Source organism: Schistocerca serialis, chromosome 2 (assembly GCF_023864345.2).
Source record: "Schistocerca serialis cubense isolate TAMUIC-IGC-003099 chromosome 2, iqSchSeri2.2, whole genome shotgun sequence".
Classification (NCBI taxonomy): Eukaryota; Metazoa; Arthropoda; class Insecta; order Orthoptera; family Acrididae; genus Schistocerca; species Schistocerca serialis.
The window spans coordinates 795,012,875-795,032,123 of NC_064639.1; the positions used below are offsets into that span (position 1 = coordinate 795,012,875).

Genomic DNA, 19,249 nt, shown 5'->3' on the forward strand with positions numbered 1-19,249 from the left:
ATTTGTGACTGAAGGGAAATGTTTTTCTTTCAGTATTTTAGGAAACGAATGTGCTTGTGTAGAGTGTCTATAAAGAATATATCTTTAAAGTATCAGCCAAAAAATCTAAAATTACGACTCTCAAAGCAAAAGAACCCGTAAGTTCGCTAAATTTTTGTCAAGAATGATCTGTTAGAAAATACTGGAGATGTTAATTTTGTAGTGTGAGACACTACCTGTGAATATTAAAAGAATACAGGCAAAACTAGCAAAATGATCAGAAGCCGGCCGGTGTGGCCGTGCGGTTCTAGGCGCTTCAGTCGGGAACCGCGTGACCGCTACGGTCGCAGGTTCGAATCCTGCCTCGGGCATGGATGTGTGTGCTGTCCTTAGGTTAGTTAGGTTTAAGTAGGTTCTAAGTTCTATGGGACTGATGACCACAGCAGTTAAGTCCCATAGTGCTCAGAGCCATTTGAGCCCAAAATGATCAGATAAATCTCGGACAACAATTATATGACGGAAAAAAGAAACACGATTGAATTTTTTTTAAAATAAGTAGCTGTTCCTACATTTATTTAGGCATCGAAAAGAGTTTTCCTAGGGTTATGAGACTACGTACTTTAGTGTACAGAATGTCGACATTGGAAATGAATTCATCAAAACTAGACATGTTCGTCACTGGGGAGTGTCCGCGATCTTCATTTGTACAAAAATGTCCAATTCCATTCTACCGATCGCATTTCTTTATTTTCAGACAATCGGTTTCGGACCAGTTGTGCATCTCGAGACAGTTTCTTACCGTTACGGAGTAACTTCTCTGTCCAGGACTTCGATAACTCAATTACGACTGAGTTATCACAGCAAACTTGCAGTTCTGTATCGACAAGTTACTCCTTAACTGTAACAAATGCTCTCAAGATGGTAACTGGCCCGAAACAGGTCATTTGAAAGTAAAGGAAAGTGAGCTGCAGACCGAATAATTTAACATATCGAGATAAAGAAAAAATGGACTGAATGCATTAATATAATAAGGACTTCTAAATCTGTAGTGTACAAGCCATATTGAAGTGCATGCTAAAAATTATTTCCAGTTGTACCACTTACTAGGCCTCCTTCGCTTTTCATTCGGGTATGGAGCTCGGAAGAACGACAATTGAAACGCCTCTGTGCGCGCTGTGCGGGACACTTTGCCGTGGGCCAAACAAACCTGTCATAAGCTGTGCTATCCTTGTTTGTTTACGTTCAATATCCCTTGACGTTGATATTTGTTATAGGGAGTATTATAGGACAGGTCGCGCGAGAATTTTATAGTTAATCTCCCTAAATAGACTGGTCGCATTTCCCGAGTATGCTATCAGTGAACTTTCAGGGTACCTCTTAAAATCACAAGATACAAACAGGAAGTGGAGGAAGATAAGAGGAAACAAGGGTGACACAAGGAAACATTGGCTAATTATTGAGGAATAGGGATAGGTGAAAGATGTTCAAACGTGCTTTAAAATACAGAATTGTCTTTTGGAGTGACGAGCATTCCTCCGTTCACTTGAATAAAGACTGTAACTACATGTGTCGCGACGAAGTGTGTGTGTGTGTGTGTGTGTGTGTGTGTGTGTGTGAAGGGGGGGTGAACGTGTGTGTATTGGGGGGGGGGGTGAGTCTAGTATTGATCCCTGAGGTACCCCAGCCTCGGCTTGTTCAACATCACAGACATGGCCATCCCGTTAGGAACGATTCGGTCATGAGGATAGATGAGACTGGTTTTTACAATATACTAAGAGGACGTGGGTGCGACCTTACCATGTCTACAAAAATATCGTGATCATGTGATTGGCTGCTCATCAGGTGCAGCTGGGCCGAGTATCAGCGACCGGCCCGTATTGATCGCTGGTGTCGCGAGGCCAGTGGCGGCGCGTCATACTAATTGCCTTAAGCGGCGACCTGAGACGGGGTGCGCGGCTCGTGTATACTCAAGGCTGGCTGTGGCTGCCGCCAAGCGCTCGCCGCACCCCCGGGCGCTCCGTCTAATTATATGTATCCCAAACTGACCAGGGGCTGGGCTGTTAGGCGTGAACCCAGCAGGGTGACGCCGTTGTTGTCTCTAGTCCGAAGGCTGATTTGACACAGCTCTCCACGCTAGTCTATCCTTGCAAGCCTCGTAATACAAGCGTAACTACTGAAACCCATAGCCGCTTGAACATGTTTAGTATAGTCAAGCTTTGTTCTCCCTCCAGAGGTTTAATCAAACGCTCTTCCCCCCTCCCCTTTCGTCACATTCTGTCCTACATTACTACAAAATCAAACTGGCGGCTCAGGATACGTCCTATCAGCCTCTCCCTTCATTTATTCAACTGTCACCATAAATCTCTTTCTCCCCTGATAATTTCGTTATCTCCCTCATTATTTACACGATCCAGCCTTATAATCTCCAGCATTCTTCTGGAGCACTACATTTAGAAACCTTGTTTGTATTTTCTTCTTATCTGTACTGTTCATCGTCCACATCCCAGACAAATACTTTCAGAAATACTTCATTTATGTTCTGTTTTAACATATTTCTCTTTGCAGGAACGCTTTCCTTTCTACGTCCATTCTGCATTTTATATCCTCTCTACTTGGGCCATCGTCACTTTTCTGTCCACGCAATAATAAACAATTACTTGTAGATTTGATTTCCTCTTGTGATTACAATGAAATGAACACCCTCAGCTGCTTACAGGCGTTGACATAGGTCAACGGGGACAGAGGAAAATGTGTGCCCCGCCCGGGACTCGAACCCGGGATCTCCTGCTTACGCGGCAGACGCTCTATCCATCTGAGCCACCGAGGACACAGAGGATAGCGCGACTGCAGGGATTTATCTCTGGCACGCCTCCCGCTAAACCCACATTCTCAACGTATTGTCCCGCACTGCATTCGTAGTGCCCCCGCCCATTATACTCATTACTCACGGCGCGTTGCCGATTCCCGCAAGAGTTCGGGCACTGTTTGTGCATTCGCACAGAAGAAGAAGATGGTCAAGTGACCGGCGAACCTTAACTATATATATACTAAGATGGTATCTGTTCTTTCGGACATGTCCCAAAGAACAGATACCATCTTAGTATATATTCGTCTTGTAATTCCCTCAGCATCGCCTGATTTAATTCCACTCCACTGCACTTGTTTTACGTTTATGTACACCTAACAACCTATTTTCAGGACACTATCCACTCCGTTCAACTGACCTCCCAACTCCTCCTTCGTATAATTAAAATGTCATCGTCAAGTCTCAAAACTTCTTCCTCCTCCTTCCTACACTTCAGTTTTCTTTTCCAGTTCGGACTACACTTAGCGGCGAATTTCACTTGAAATGCAGAAGTATACAAACACACGCTGTATAATGGAATGACGATAATGAAAATTTGTGCCGGACGCGGAGTCGAACCCGGACTTCCTGCTTTACGAGAGCGGTCGCCTTCTCAGTTTCGGCTATCCGTGCACGATTTACTGCCAGACCCACACTTCCATATGTCGTTGTCTGAAATACACAACCTGCGCTCTTAAGTTACCCATATTCTCGTCCAGGATGGACATATTTATTGAAAGTCGAGAGCCTAGCATTGGCCAATAAATACGAAATAACAGTGCCAGTGTTGTCACGAAATACGATGCAGTGTTTCTTCGGGCATGCGTGCATGCATGCGAAGGTACATTGCGCCATACTCCTTAATAACACAGACAGTGACATTTCGTATATGCCCTAATCAATTTAATTGACACTGGAATGTCTGCAAACAGCTGCTTGTGCGACATTGCTCACACGCTACCTTCACTCTCCTCCGCAATAATGACTTGGGGTTCCTCGCTAATAGTGCCCTTTCTGTTGTTGCAGACTACGTGAGCGGCGGCGAGCTGTTTACGCACCTGTACCAGCGGGAGCACTTCAGCGAGAGCGAGGTCCGCATCTACATCGGCGAAATCATCCTGGCGCTGGAGCACCTGCACAAGGTCGGTACTGCTGACTCCGTGTAGAAATGATGCCGGCCTAGCTTTAATGTAATCGTATGCAGTATCGTGTCGTAGCGTGAGATGGAGTAAGTGCCTACGTAGAGACCAGCTGTCGAGTGTACGAGGGCTGTTCAAAAAGTATCTGACCTTCCTTTTTATGGTTGAAACTGAGAATGGTATCGGGGTGCGCTTGCTCTCTTTGTAGCCATACGTAGTGTACAAGTGAACGCACGTAAGTGGTAGTCGTATTTTGTGTTGTGGGCAACATGGCAGAAAATGTAGAACAATTGCATCAAACTTTGTTTTAAGCTCGGAGAGTCTCAAGTTGGAACAATCCACTAGATTTGCCAAGTGTTTGGGTACGATGCAATAGGTACCACACAGATAAGGAGTGTTACAATCGCTTCAAAGATGGTCGCTTATCAGCGAAGAGTGAAGTACGTTGAGGTAGGCACGCAACATCCGGAAGTGAGATGGTTCTTGATCACGTAAGGATCCTGGTGATGCAGGATATACGAATCACGATCAGAGAACTTGCAGAAGGGTATACAATTAGTATTAAATTCATTCTCTGCATTTTAACAAAAAAATTGGCCCTCAGGAGGAACTTAGCAAAAGTTGTGCCAAAGTTGCTAACAACTAATCAGAAGCAACTTCGTTCGGAGATCGCACAGGACATATTGGATACTGTGAACGAGAGTGATCACTGGTGATGAGTCCAGAGTTTATGGGTATGACCCAGAAACAAAATTCCAGTCATCGCAATAGAATCATCCGTCATCCCCGAGACTCAAAAAGGCGAGGCAGGTCTCAGCAAAGTGGATATCATATCGACCGTCTCTTTTGACTCCATTGGTGCGCTTCATTGCGAGTACAGCTCAGAAGGTATTAATGTGAACAAGGAGGACAACCGAGAGGTTCTGCATCGCCTTCGCGAAGCAGTGAGACGCAAACGGCCGGACATGGGGGCAGTGGACAATTGGTACTCTCATCAAATTACGCGTCCATTCTTAGTCCTCAATTAATTCAGAGTTTTTTTGGCCAAACGCAGCACTGCTGTGGTTTCTCAGCCTTCCTATTCCCCTGACCTGATACCGAGTGACTTCTGGCTTTTCCCTAGCCTGAGAAACACTCTGAAAAATGCTCCGAAAGGGGCCAGATTTCAGAATAGATAAGACATTAGGCCTACGTAGAATTAGACAGAGCAGCAGCGCACCAGACAAAAACAGGCTTTTCAGTTACGCTTCCAGCAGTTGCAGCAGCGTTGGGAGAGGTATGTAGCAGCTCAAGGGGACTGCCTTCAAGGTAACTAGCGTCAAACAACTGCATCTGAATAAAGACCGATTTTATGAATAAAAGTCTGATACTCTCTGAACAGCCCCCGTATTCGTCAGGACAATTGAACTGCAGTTTACGCGTCCAGAGGATGATTATCCACAGCCGGCTGAAAAGTCTGATTTCCATGTACAGAATGACGCGAAGTGTAGGGTGTTAAATATTTCTTCATTTTTAAATTGACATTCCGTTTTAACAAACTGGGCATGAAGCCAGTCGGTTAAAGTGCGAGACTGTTCTGGCATTGAGGTCTGACTCACGTGAACGGCCTTTAAATAATCGTCACTGCGGTTATTTCCACAGACGAACTCTTCTGGTTGTGCTAACGGAGGTCTTTATCGATTAAGCGATAAAAGACATTAACATAAGACAGACACAACATTAGCTACTTGTTGTCTCGAACTGAAGTCATAGAGAGATACTTGGTCATTTACAGTCTCCATTCGCTCTCTGATGGCTCTTTAGAAGAATCACCATGTACTTTGATCCTTCAAGCAGAAGACGGGTCAGATGAAAGGGTAAACATAGCGTGATCTCAACACAGCACCCGTGACATGATACCATTCGTCTGTCCATAAACAACGCATTGCGTTCTCCTTCAATCTCTGCCGCCCCCCCCCCCCCCCCCCCGTCAGGAACAAAATTCTCATATTTCATTTCGTCTGTTAAAAAATCTCTTAGGTAAATTATAGTGAAAAGAAAGATGTGAACAAATACCTCATCTTGATTCTCGAAATACCTCATCTCGATTCGCCCCGCCATAGATTAACACTATCGTTTTTAAACACAATTTTCAAGCCGAGGAAGAGAATGGAAACCGTAATGCAGACGTGTTGTGTAGCTAGTAAGAATACTTTTCATTGTAAAATTTGCAAGGTTAGAATATGCGCTTGGCAGTGCACTTAATGCGTGAATGTAAACTACAAAAAGAAGAAAACAGCAAAAAATATTACCGTTTGGATTATATCTTTATTTTTTTAAGACAGTGAGGAGCCACGAGGTATGGGGAAGCCATAAAGCGATTAATCATTCCAGTGTGCGGTTTTATTTCGAGCACAGCTATAATTTCTTCTCAGTACGGTGATAAACACGTCCTTTCTTGCCCCCCCCCCCTACGTTTCATGCCCTTCGATGACGTACTATGTACTAATCAGTGTGTCTGAAATGCGGGTAACACTCTGAGCATAAAGGGTCGGCGTCTGTCCCCGGTTTCGTTGTTCCACCGGCAGTGAGAGGACGCGTGAAGCATTCGGCAAATAATTCAGTTCCAGTAATAAATAAGCGCTTCGTCGTCTTGGAAAAATTAAAGGTGCCATACCGTGACTCGAACATGGACGTGTTTCCTTTCACGGAAAATACTTTGCCATCTGATGCATCCGAGCGCACCTGTCGCCCTGATTCTGAGCTTCAAACCGAGCGACGTGGCGCAGTGCTGCGACACTGGACCCGTTTTCGGGAGGACTACGGTTCGAATCCACGTCCGGCCATACAGATAAATGTTTTTTTCGAAATTTCCCTGAACTGCTTACGACGCTAGGCCGGCATGGCTCCTTTGAAAAGGATAAGGCCGATTTCTTTCCCCGTGTTTTCCCAATCCGAGCTTGTGCTCCATCTCTAATGACCACGTCGTCGACTGGATGTTACAACCTAATCTTCCTTGTTTCAAAGAGTCGGTCCGCCAATACCTGCGTCCCACTTTCCAGACACTTCGTAAGCTCACCTGCTTGCTGGGAGAAAGGATACCTCGGATAATGGCTTGGTCTCAGTCTCGGGGTGGTTCTCGGAACGAAACTTTCGCTGCGCAGCGGAGAATACGTTCTGATCTTTACTGCTCAAAGTCTCCTGCCCAGCATGTACCTGCATGACGGTTTCGCTTTCAACTTCTTCCGCCACAAAGAAAGAGAGAATTTTTATCATCACGCCAGCATCTAGCCTTTCCCTTGCGTTTATCAAGGAAGGAAAGATGCAGTAGAAAGTAACGAGACAAGCCAAGACGAGAACGCCCTCTATTTCGAAACTCAAATCTAAAGGTACCTCGTCTTCTGTAGCCATGAAATTACTACTCACAAGACGTAGACACTACCTGTTGTCGAAAATGTCAGTATTAAAACGTTTATATCCAGTCAGAAGGAACTCGACACATCAGCCTTTCAAGTATGACAATTCAAAAAAGTCGCGAAAACTACGTTTTCGCTTTCGTGTGCAGGAATCCTTTAAAATGCTTGTGACGTTCAAGATGTGAAGATAAAAGAAAGCTTGACACAAATTCTATGTTCAGACTATTTTTTTGGGTCTGTGTTAGGTAATAAGAGTTAACGAACTGCGCAGAAGGATCAGTTTGTTAACTGTGGCGAAGTTTTAGCCTTGATTCTCTTCTTCTTATTGTTATTGTGATCATCATCATATTATTATTATTATTATTATTATTATTATTATTATTATTATTATTATTATTATTATTATTATTATTATTATTATTATTATTCATCATTTGAAGTAGGTCACGCAGAACTAACAGACTATACTTTCTGCCATTTGACTAGTTTTTTATTTCCTTGTAGATAAAACTGTAGCAATTTCAGCTATTTAGCCTATTTTAAAAAAAATTATTCATTATTATCCTTCAAAGTTAGAACACAGTAAGGCATACCACATAAGAGGCATTAATATGATGATTCCCGTATGGCCAAATAATGAATATGATAAACCGATATTCTTTTCATGCACTACGACCCACAATGTAAGCAATTTCGAAAGACAGTAAAGAATAATTTAAAAATGGCAACATTGCTGTAATTACAGTAGCGTAGCCAGAAGGAAATCGAAGAAGTCAAATGGTGAAAGCATTATCACTTAGATGCTTTTAACCAATGTCCAATACGAATCTTGCTAATGGTAACCCGCGGGTTGAACATCAAAGAACACTTACAAAAATGTAAAAGTTTAGATTTTTTTCCTGTTCCCTTTCAGATACAACGTATATTAATTCCTATCCAAACTATTATACGTGCAAGCTAAGTGCACACTCGGAGAGGTGGTTGATGGGAGCGACCGTAAAGGCATTTCCTGTTTACGATCACTCCCAACAGCCACCGCGCCGAGGGTGAACATTGTTTGCGCGAATATTACCTGCACGAACGCAGCGACAAAGTCCCTACAAGCATTTTCAGAGTAATGATGTACATGATGAATAACGTTCAAAAGAGCTACCACCAGCAGCAGCAGTAGTTTTTATTTAAAATTATATTTTAGCAGTGCATGTGAAACTGCTGTGCTTTAGCGAGACATTTTCAAGCTTCGACAACTGTAGGCGACAGATGGCACTACAGAAGATGCTAACTACGAATGTTACGTCGAATGCTTCTTATAGAATCTGTCTGCGCCTTTGTCGCTTGCGATATGTGCAGCGCAAGATAAAAGAGTCTAACGTTGTTTTCAGGGTACACATTGTAATACTCCTGCTGGTCTACCTGTAACGGCGAAAACAGTAATAGTAGCACAGACATGTCGGCTTAGTGGACAACTTACGTTTTGACAAAACAACGTACAAGAGAAATATTGTGTGTCCTAATAGGAGTAATTTCCGAGCTTAATAACTAGTGTGCGCTTCCATTACTTTAACATCAACGCTAGTTTCACAAATGCGAGTGATCATTCCTGTATGCCAGCTAGACAGCAACCACACAATCCGTCTCAATGTAGGAATGTGAGGTACTGGGAAACATCGGTTCTGATTTCGATTTTATCATCAATGTCTAAACTTCGATGATCGATAATAATCGATCCTAAATGACTGTTAGATGGTGACTATAGATCGGCGCCAAGAGCAACAACCCAGAAGATTTTTACTTCAGTCAACATACAAATGTATCCAATGTCATATTTATTAATCAATAAGGACAAAAGAAATTAAAAGTATTTATCCCACAAGTGTCTACACGCCGTAATGCAATTTTATTATCTGTTGGTAATTCTGTAATGATCAAGGTGAAAACTTAATCTCATGCTGCTCACACTCCACATTTAACACAGCACGGACTTCTCGATCTTCGTCCCGCGTTTGGAAACAACATTGGAGTTACAAAATAACGTACTAACAGTCGCTGACATCGCTTGTTTCCGAATACGATGTATTATATCATTTCGTAACCATATTTAATGTTAACACAGACGGTGTGAAGATCTTGTGCTGAACGTGTTCAGTAATGTCTTTCAAAGTAACAAACGGAATGAGTTGTTCAAATGTGTGTGAAATCTTATGGGACTTAACTGCTAAGGTCATCAATCCCTAAGCTTACACACTGCTTAACCTAAATTATCCTAAGGACAAACACACACACACACCCATGCCCGAGGGAGGACTCGAACCTCCGCCGGGATCAGCCACGCAGTCCATGACTGCAGCGCCCGAGACCGCTCGGCTAATCCCGCGCGGCACGAAATGAGTAAAATCATTCTAGGGGGACGGAACAAAATTCTGAAAACCTTTAATTGTGGATATGTTGGTTTGGATCAGACGTAATCTTACTTATCATAAACGAAAAAGGTACCTACGTATAGATTTCTTTTAGCAGTTAAGAAACACATTCCGAACAATACTGCTACACACTACTATTAGATACCACTAAAGCATGAACTAAATGAACAATGAAAAGCATTATTTCATTTTCAACTACAACGATAGCCAATATACAGTATGGAGAAAATAAGTGACCTGGACAAGTGTATATGATTGGACGTGACTGTATCCATATAATCATGCCCATGACGTGCACACCACTTGGAAGCCAGCCCACGATCCACACTGGTTCAGTGTGTTGTGTGGGCTGTCACTGCGGGTGGAACATTGCAAAGGGGATGATGGTACTTCGATTGGAGCACCGGGTGTTGGTTGTACAAAGTTAGGTGACTACAGAGCCGTGGAAACGGTGCGGTCAATTGTTTACTGAGAAGTTCAATGGTGCCAAAGTGCCAGCAAAGCGAGCGATGCAACTCTTGGTCCGAAAATGGCGACACACAGGATCTGTTTTGAACAAGTTAAAAAACGTGGCTACAGTTCACTAGCAAATGCTTCAGAGTCCTAACAAATCAATCCGACGCCTGTCGTAAGAGACCGGCAAATCACGTCGATCACGTAGACGAATATTCTACGTGGACCTGCACTTGCACCCCTACCTAGTGTCTGTTCTCTTTACATCTGGTGAACCCTGGTTTCACCGAGCGAGGTGGCGCAGTGGTCAGCACACTGGACTCGCATTAGAGAGGGCGACGGTTCAAACCCGCGTCCGGCCATACTGATTTAGGTTTTCCGTGATTTCCCTAAATCGCTCCAGGCAAATGCCGGGATTATTCATTTGAAAAGGGACGCACGACTTCTTTCCTCCATCCTTCGATGAGATCGATAAACTCGCTGTTTGGTCCCCTCCCCCAAATCAAGCAAACAACCCTGGTTTCACCTAAGTGGTTACGTCAACTCACAGAATCACACATTCTGGGCAGCGGAGAATCTGCATAACTTCCGCGAAATACCATTGCATGATCAGAAGATTGAGGTTTGGTGTGCAGCGTCTTTGCGTCGCATTATTGGTCCCATCTGTTTTCATCAGGCGCTGATTGTCGACGTGTTACATTGTCAACAGCTGACAACAGTGTGGCTCAAAACAGTTCTAGCTGTCATTTTTTAATTTTTAATTTGTAATAGCTTTGAGTAATTTCATATATATATAACAACATTGTACTTCCTAGATCTAAGTTTTCCGTCAAAAATGTGAACCAAAAAATTTCATAATGTGTATCAAGAAACGTCGCAGTCTATTATAGCTTTTTAAATTTCTATATATGCAACACCTTTGCGCTTCCTGTGGCTAAGTTCTTTGACCAGAACCTACGAGTTTCTGTGTGAGCAACATCTTTACATCTGCTACATCTGAGTTCTTTGACCACAGCCCACATGTTTCTATGTAAACATAGTGTATTTCACGAGTGCACATCATAATAGTGTAATATGGAGCTATACCTGATATATGGACGTGAAAATGACCATAAGTGTGTAACTAAGTGGCAAAACTATCATCACAGCATGGCTGCAATAATGGTGCTTCATCTTTTTTTTATCTCCAACAGTACACACATGTGAATGAATGTATAAACACCTGAAGATGGGCGCAAGCCCGAAACCGGTCGTGTGACGAATAAACAACCTTTTATTGTGTCTGGTAGCGGATATTTTTCTACAACCCCATAACGGAACAGTCACGGAGTTCGACAGCATCCACTATGGATAAAATTCATTCATTATTTGTGCTGAAACTTACAGAATACTTAAGATCATCGAACATCCCTACCCGATTCTCGCCCAGAGTGCACCCTGCGCAGCCAGCACTTTTGCACCATAACAGCGGCTATAAGCGGATATGGATTTCGCTGCTGTTCAGTGTTATTATGCCTGTGCATCATTAAAAAGGCGTACAGAAGTAAAGAAACAAATAAAACAATAAATAACTGCTACTGTGAGCACGGTAGAAGTACTCGTCGAATATCTTGCCCGTCTAAATTGCTTCTGTTATCTACCTACATCCATCAAGCAGAGCAAATATTGGGGGCAGTCCACATTTAGAGTAAAGATTGCGCGTTCCTGATCGCCAGCTTGGATGGGCTGTACAACAGTTCTCAGTGCGGGGTGAAGCGGAGGCCGTAACGTCTAGGAGCTTTCTCTATCCGTGGCTTGGCTTCGCGCCACTTTCACTGTTCTTTCTGTTGGCTACACCTCTCACCTGCCGGCGGGCAGGCCGGATTCAGCGCTACAGGCTGGGCAGTGAACGACAAATCAGGGCTGCCCCAGTGTCACACACACAACATACAGCCAGCTCCGGATCTACGATATTTCCGAACCGGGGCTTTACTTGTTAGAGCCCCCCACCCCCATCTACCTTTCCTCGAGCATTTCAGATAGGATGTCAAAAATTTTTGATAATCGATTTTCCAAAAATATGTTCATTTTTTAGCGCACATTTTTCTGAAGAGTTTGTTACATTCCCTCGAAGACGTATATTTTATGTAAGACATGTTATTTGGTCTTAAGCGTGCAAAAGTGCAGTGCCACATCTCTTCACACAGCATTCTTCTATTGCGTGTGACTGTGTTTCACTCTATGGAATTCAAAAGTGTATATTTTGTAATGAAAGCCATCAAACCTATATTCAGGACAGTGGAAATGAAAATGTCGTGTGGTGCCTCTCCTGCTCCCAGTCGGCCGGTTTCACATCCTACTATCCTTAAAAAAAAAAAAACCTCACAGTTAAAACTGGGCGGGATTACTTGTGAGCGAGTGAATAAGAACTCTTCAGAAAATATGCACTCTTTATTGCCTATTAGCTTACAACTTTCTCTTCTGTGACGTAAAATTAAATACAGGGAACACAAAACCGGTAAAGACAAGAGAGAAGCAAGACAGTACACATTTCTTCAGTCCTTAGGTCCCAGAATTTTTCTTCTCTGTAATCTTGCTATAGCTTTGCACGGCGTGCTTTCTTTTCTGCGAAAGAATCTATTACCTCATCAAAGTTTGTCAAAAGGTTTGCTACGCTGCGTACTACTGAAAAAGCTGTTGATACGGATAGTACCCAAGACTGGGGCGGTTTCTCGAACTGATTACGCCTATTTTGTCACTGGCAGCTAGGTAAAACGAAATAGGCCTTTCTATTATTGTAACAGTTCTAACACGCCAAATAAGTGAGACTGTTTTGGCACAAATGGTCATTTTTATATACCTCATTTACGTAAATAACACGACAGAATGTAATTCACTAAGTACCAATATCAAATGCCTATCAGGGCTAATGCAAGGAAAAAATTTTTTATGTTAGGAAATACTTCCGCATTTCATTCATATGCTCCAATTTCTCATACATGAGATCGAAGAGTAATAGTACAAATTCATATAAAAATTTGCAATCATGTTCTTCCATGTAATGTTCACGTTTCTTCTCCTTCGTCGTTCTAACAATCAATCTTGTCATCAGTAATTCTGTAACTATTCCTGCCATTGTCAAAACTTAACCGGAGAATAACTTCACTAACCCTGCCAGAATCACCGGCTTAGTTATCCCTCGTTTATTCTCCGGTTAGGCGTTATTACGTGTTCGTACAACGCGTTTTCCGCACTATTCCTAGAATAGAACAAACGGGGGGCTGTACAACTGTCCCTTACTAGAGTAGCAGTCTACAAAATTTTTCTGTCAAAGTTTCATTATTTTGGACCCACGGAGAAGATAATATGTAACCTTCCTTACTTGTTGTTCCTGTTAGTCGCTTATTTCCACTCTGGTAGTCTGAGTCTATGGATTTTGGTACTAATTATAACAACGCTGGTCATTCGCACACCCCGTCAACTACATAAACAAACAGCCATTGGCACTCACCCGTTCGGGTTTATTCGGCACAGCTCGTATAGCCCCGTCCCTTTTTGTCTGCAGGGAAGTTTCCCATTTCTAGAATGCGACGCGGATTCCCCTTGGAGAGGCTTCATATACACTATGCATGCATTTAAAAATCAACTTACGATTTGTTCAGATGTCAACTTAGAATGTGTTCAAAAATGTTCAAAAACCAATATGGATGAGTTTCAAAATCCTATGAATAATCGATAGACCAACGTGCGCTGAGTGCTAGGTGCTCCGTAAAACAAGATTTTTTTCTTACTATTCTTAATCTGCCAGGAAGTTTCAAGGGTTTTTTTTTTCATGAGTATGAATTTGGCGCCCTCTAAAATTGGCGGCCGGGGCATATATCCCGGTTACAGTTACCCTTAAAGGAGGCATTCCACGTGTTCACTCGCATTTGAGTACAATACTATAATCGTCTTTGCACTTTCAAACATCGCGGTAGCATCTCCTACAGCTTGACACAACTGTAGAATTCGTTGCTCCATTTCTTCGTCCTTGTGAACGACAGTGATGTGCACTTCACATTTGAGATGACCTCAGACAAAAAAAAAAAAAAACCATAGGACTGAGGTGTGCTGTACACGTCACATCTGAGACGACACCGGACAGAGAACCCCATATGACTTGAAGTACCGTGATCTTGAAAGAAAAGGTATAGGATTGGCTCGACACCCCAAATTGGGCCGTACTGGCACGTTAGATTTCATCTTATTCCAGCATGTATTGGTGCCACATCGTGCATGGACCACATTCATCAACCATGGACAAGGGATGAAATCTCAGCACACTTAGATGGAACTCATCTGAAAAGTTTACGTTTCAAATACATTGGTACGAACTAGGACAGGAGTTCAGTTTGAAGTCAGTAGCAGGTCGCAATATTATTTCGCAAGCGGCTTGTTTGTAGATCCATGCTTACAGCAGCGTTTTTGTTTTATCATCGGTTATTTTCACCCATTAATTATGAAACATTCAGTATATGAAATGAATTAAACGCACTGAAGTTAAATAAAAAGATCGGTGGGGCGAAATAATGTAGATGGAATGGTATCAGTGTCAGTTCTGATGAGCTGAACCCGCAGTGTAAAGAGTATGCAGTGACCTTTGGCGGTAGTGTTCGGATATCATAGATGAAAACAACAGTGAGAACAGAAGTTTGAGGCGTTTTCAAATAGCCTAATAGTTACAGCGACAGCTCGCGAAAAGCATGAAATCTGAGTTAGAGATTTCATATGGCACAAATTTTCAACTGTCACCACTTATTCATTCCAGTACAGGTTCGGCACTGACTTCATTTAATACAATTACATCTTAACTGAACTTATCCCCATCAATCCACTCATTGAACTTTGCTACATCTCATTCATTTAATCACGGTTCATGTCGCACTTGCCATGTCTGACTGCCAATAAACTACCCCGCTCTTCGTATGAGCTCTGGAAAGATTACAGATGGTTTGCCGTTCCAAGAAAAGCAAAGTTTGTAATAACTAGAAGAGCCAGAAAGGTCAAACATAAGAGAAACCTACAGACAATAATGATAGTCTTTTGAAGCATGTTAGGGTAAGAAGTAAATAAATGTTTCACATTGAAGACAACCACAACTCTTCCACCACTTGTTGCAGACACTGACCTTTTAAGAGAAGAGCTGAAAACTTTACAATAGAACAGAATTACTCGTGCTGCAGAGTGTTTTGTCTTATTCTATGACATCTGTTCATAAACCAATGATGACTGCTCGTAAATACATCTCCCATTTTCTTACAAGTTTATTGCTGATTATGTCCATTTGCTAGCTTTGCTATTAACTCATTTGAATTTGTTTTTGCTTCATTTTAGCTGGGCATCATCTACCGTGACATAAAGTTGGAGAACATCCTCCTCGACAGCCAAGGGCATGTTGTTCTGACGGACTTCGGCCTCAGCAAAGAATTCCTGCCTCATGAGAAGGTACGCAGTTATTTTTACATTTATCAGCTCCAACAGTACCACTGTATGATATTTCCTTACCTTAATGAAATTTTCACTCTGCAGTGGAGTGTACGCCGATATGAAACTTCCTGGAAGATTAAAACTGTGTGCTGGACCGAGACTCGAACTCGGGACCTTTGCCTTTTGCGAGTGTGGGTCATACTTGGGTAGCTCAGTCCGCAAAAGGCAAAGGTCCCGAGTTCGAGTCTCGGTCTGTTTTTTTTTTTTTTCTTATTTTTAATGCTTCATTCACAGTAACTTCTACCTGTGATAAAAAGCTATAGAATTCTTGTGAACATAATTCCTTCGTACTTCAGTTACCAGTCTGACTTCTTAGTCCAGACATCAATGTAGAATGCGAAATTGTTCATAATTTTGTTCTTTTTCTCCTTCATTTGCAGGAACACAGAGCTTACTCCTTCTGTGGAACGATCGAATACATGGCACCTGAAGTCGTCAGAGGCGGTAACACTGGCCATGATATTGTAAGTGAAGTTTTAACATCTCCTCCACGCAACCATACACACCTCTATGAATTAACCATTACTTCATGTATAGAAATAATATAATCTTTAGTGGTGCTATACGTAGCCAGCAATAAATTATAAGAAGAGGCCTAATAATCTACAAATCAGATCTGAACGAAGTTTTATGTCGAGAATAGATTTCGTTATTTAGGCTAAGCTGCTTGTCTTGTGTAAATATGCAAGCCCATTGTTTTGGGTATGTCTACCAACTCCTGAGAGCCTTTTTACACAATGTGAAATAAATCTCCAATTCTCTATCATTTCCACAGGCTGTTGATTGGTGGAGTGTTGGAGTGCTTACATACGAGCTGCTCACAGGTGCTTCACCTTTCACTGTCGAAGGAGAGAAAAATACCCAACAGGAGATTTCGAGGTGAGTATAATAGTCACAGTGGAAACCACATAAACAGTTTCCTCATATTGGTGGCAGCAACAATTTTTAATTCATTGATCATTCTTACGCTCGACTACACACAACATTCTAAATATCAGAAAAACAAGATGTAAATACAGGCAAACAGGAGTAGTATGAAATAATGTTTGAAGTGATCTTACATCAAAATTCCCATCACTCCTTGATAATTATATTGGCAGAGTTGTAACAAATGGACCCTTACTCAAAAGTAGTGGGTTTGAAATCCTCTTCCAGCCCCAAATTTTAAGTTTCCATCATTTTCCCATAACCATTCCACATCTTTTATATAAGCCATTCTGATTTCTTCTCTCCAGTCTTTCTTCAATCAGCCAAAGTACTCACGCTGTAATAACTTTAATATCTAATTTTCCTTCACTCTTAGTTGCAGAATTTTTACTGTTATGAGCTAAGAATCTTGTTTCTTTAATGTAGGAACTTGTTCCCACTTCTCTGGCACATTCTTTCCTCATTTCAGCTTAGTTCCGCTGTTTGCCACTTATTTGAACAACTCAATAGACTAACACCAGTTTGCTCTTAACATTGTCCTAATGAGTAAGTGTTCTTTTTGTAATGTAAAGCTGTCAACTACTACTGGAAAAAAAATGAAGACCATCACGTAATATCACTCACCTCAAGATTGCCCCTAAATTCCTTCTCATTTACTTTAGTTTTATTCAGCCTTCTTAGCAAAATATTTTGAAGGAAATTTCTAACTTGAATGTTTTAGAAGTCATTAATTCTTCTTGCATTTTCTAAAATGAAAATTAATCACCTAATTTTTAAGGGAAAAAATGGTCTCGTAACACCTGCAAAAAAATTTCCAAGTTTGTTTTAGCCCATTGTTTTGGATTTTTTGGATCTTAGAATACCACCTCAAAATATTTCAACATGGCTGACAACTCATGAATAACAGAAGGAAGGTGTATGACAACACTTTCAGAAGGTGCATCAGTGTCTCAGTTACCAGCTTAGTCAAGACAGGATATTCAAAAGACATTAGGAAAAAAGAAAAAGAAAAACCAAAAAATAGGCTAAAACAAATTTTTTAATGCACTGTAGTAAAGGCCACGAGGTGTTCTATTTTTCTACCAAAACTCACAGTTTATGAGGAGCCACTTTTGAGCTAGACCATTTCCCCTTAACAATTAGGTGATGATCATTTTTTAACAAAGTAAATTAGCAGTAATCTAAAGGCAGCACTGAGGTAAGTGATATTAGGTGGTGGTCTTAAATATCTTTCCAGCACTGTACATAAAAGTTGTTTTATGACATAATTGTAAACTTTGTCCAGCACTAACATCATTAGTCACCACATGTATTCAGCTGTATCCTATATAGACTCATATTCTTTCTTGTGTATTGTTAACTTATTTGATATTGTACTTGAATACCTATTTGCAGCTAAAAACTTCGAAACGATTTTCTACTAGGCAAGGTCAGAGTAAGCTCAGGTTATATTTCAATTCCTGCAAATAAAGTACTAGACACATTCTTATTCTGTAATGAAAACTATAATTTCATCATGCTTAGTGCAGATACATGAGCAGTTTTGACAAAAACGTTTACTGTTACTTTTCAGACGAATTCTCAAGACAAATCCACCAATACCTGATCATCTTTCACCAGAAGTGTCTGACTTCATCTCGAAGCTGCTTGTGAAAGATCCACGAAAGCGCCTGGGTGGTGGAGAGGAAGATGCAGAAGAACTGAAGAGACATCCTTTCTTCAAAGTAAACTGCTCTACAAAAAGTCTTACAAAATCTGCATAGTCTAGACTGAAGTAGTCAAGCAGATGTTTATGATGTGCTGTAAAATTAAAATGTATTAAACTTTGTGTTACAGGGCACAAATTGGGCAGATCTGGCTCAGAAAAACATTCCAGCACCTTTTGTTCCAAAAATTACCAATGAGCTGGATACGAGTAACTTCTCAGATGAATTCACTAAGATGACACCAACTGACTCACCTGCTATTGTCCCCCCTAATTTCGATAAAATTTTCAAGGTGAGTTGGGTGGGATAGATTTTTCACTTAGTATAATGTATTGATAATAGAAAGAATAACTCTTTTAATATGATTACTTGTTTTCAGGGTTACTCATATGTGGCACCATCTGTTCTGTTCAGTGAAAATGTTATAAGTGATGAAATATTCCAAGCGAACACAGATAAAAAGCCAAACAGTGCAACCATCATGTCTTGTAAAATAAAGGTAACACACTAACACTGTATTTACTCATGAACAAGTAGATAGAATACACAGAACATTATCTGTATTTAACTGTTTTTACTTCCACAGGAGTCTCCATTTTTTGAAAATTATGAAATTAACTTGACAGAAGGCATTCTTGGAGATGGAAGCTTTTCTGTCTGTCGTAAATGCTGCCATAAGAAGACAGGACAAGAGTATGCTGTAAAGATTGTCAGCCGGAAAATTGACTGTACACGGGAAATAAATTTGCTAAGGGCATGCCAGGGACACCCAAACATAGTCACTTTGCATGAGGTGTATCATGATGAGGTAATCATTTTTGAAAGACACAGTGCATTCTAAATATAATCAGAAAATACAATGTATATATAATTGCTAAAT

The 19,249-nt window shown here is 41.4% G+C and overlaps 1 protein-coding gene and 1 non-coding gene across 3 annotated transcripts in view; one reads left to right on the plus strand and one right to left on the minus strand.

Annotated features, from left to right (window-relative positions):
- Positions 1-19,249, plus strand: part of LOC126458031 (ribosomal protein S6 kinase alpha-5-like) — a 411,119-nt gene that overhangs the window by 380,328 nt on the left and 11,542 nt on the right. For both annotated transcript variants that reach the window (XM_050094819.1, XM_050094820.1), the window contains exons 4-11: positions 3,851-3,966; positions 15,584-15,694; positions 16,117-16,200; positions 16,512-16,615; positions 18,237-18,387; positions 18,500-18,661; positions 18,749-18,868; positions 18,956-19,177. In XM_050094819.1, the coding sequence (XP_049950776.1) occupies positions 3,851-3,966; positions 15,584-15,694; positions 16,117-16,200; positions 16,512-16,615; positions 18,237-18,387; positions 18,500-18,661; positions 18,749-18,868; positions 18,956-19,177 (1,070 nt within the window). The remainder of the gene's footprint in view (positions 1-3,850; positions 3,967-15,583; positions 15,695-16,116; positions 16,201-16,511; positions 16,616-18,236; positions 18,388-18,499; positions 18,662-18,748; positions 18,869-18,955; positions 19,178-19,249) is intronic.
- Trnat-cgu (transfer RNA threonine (anticodon CGU)) lies at positions 2,733-2,806 on the minus strand. The gene has a single exon. It is a non-coding gene; the product is annotated as a tRNA-Thr (tRNA).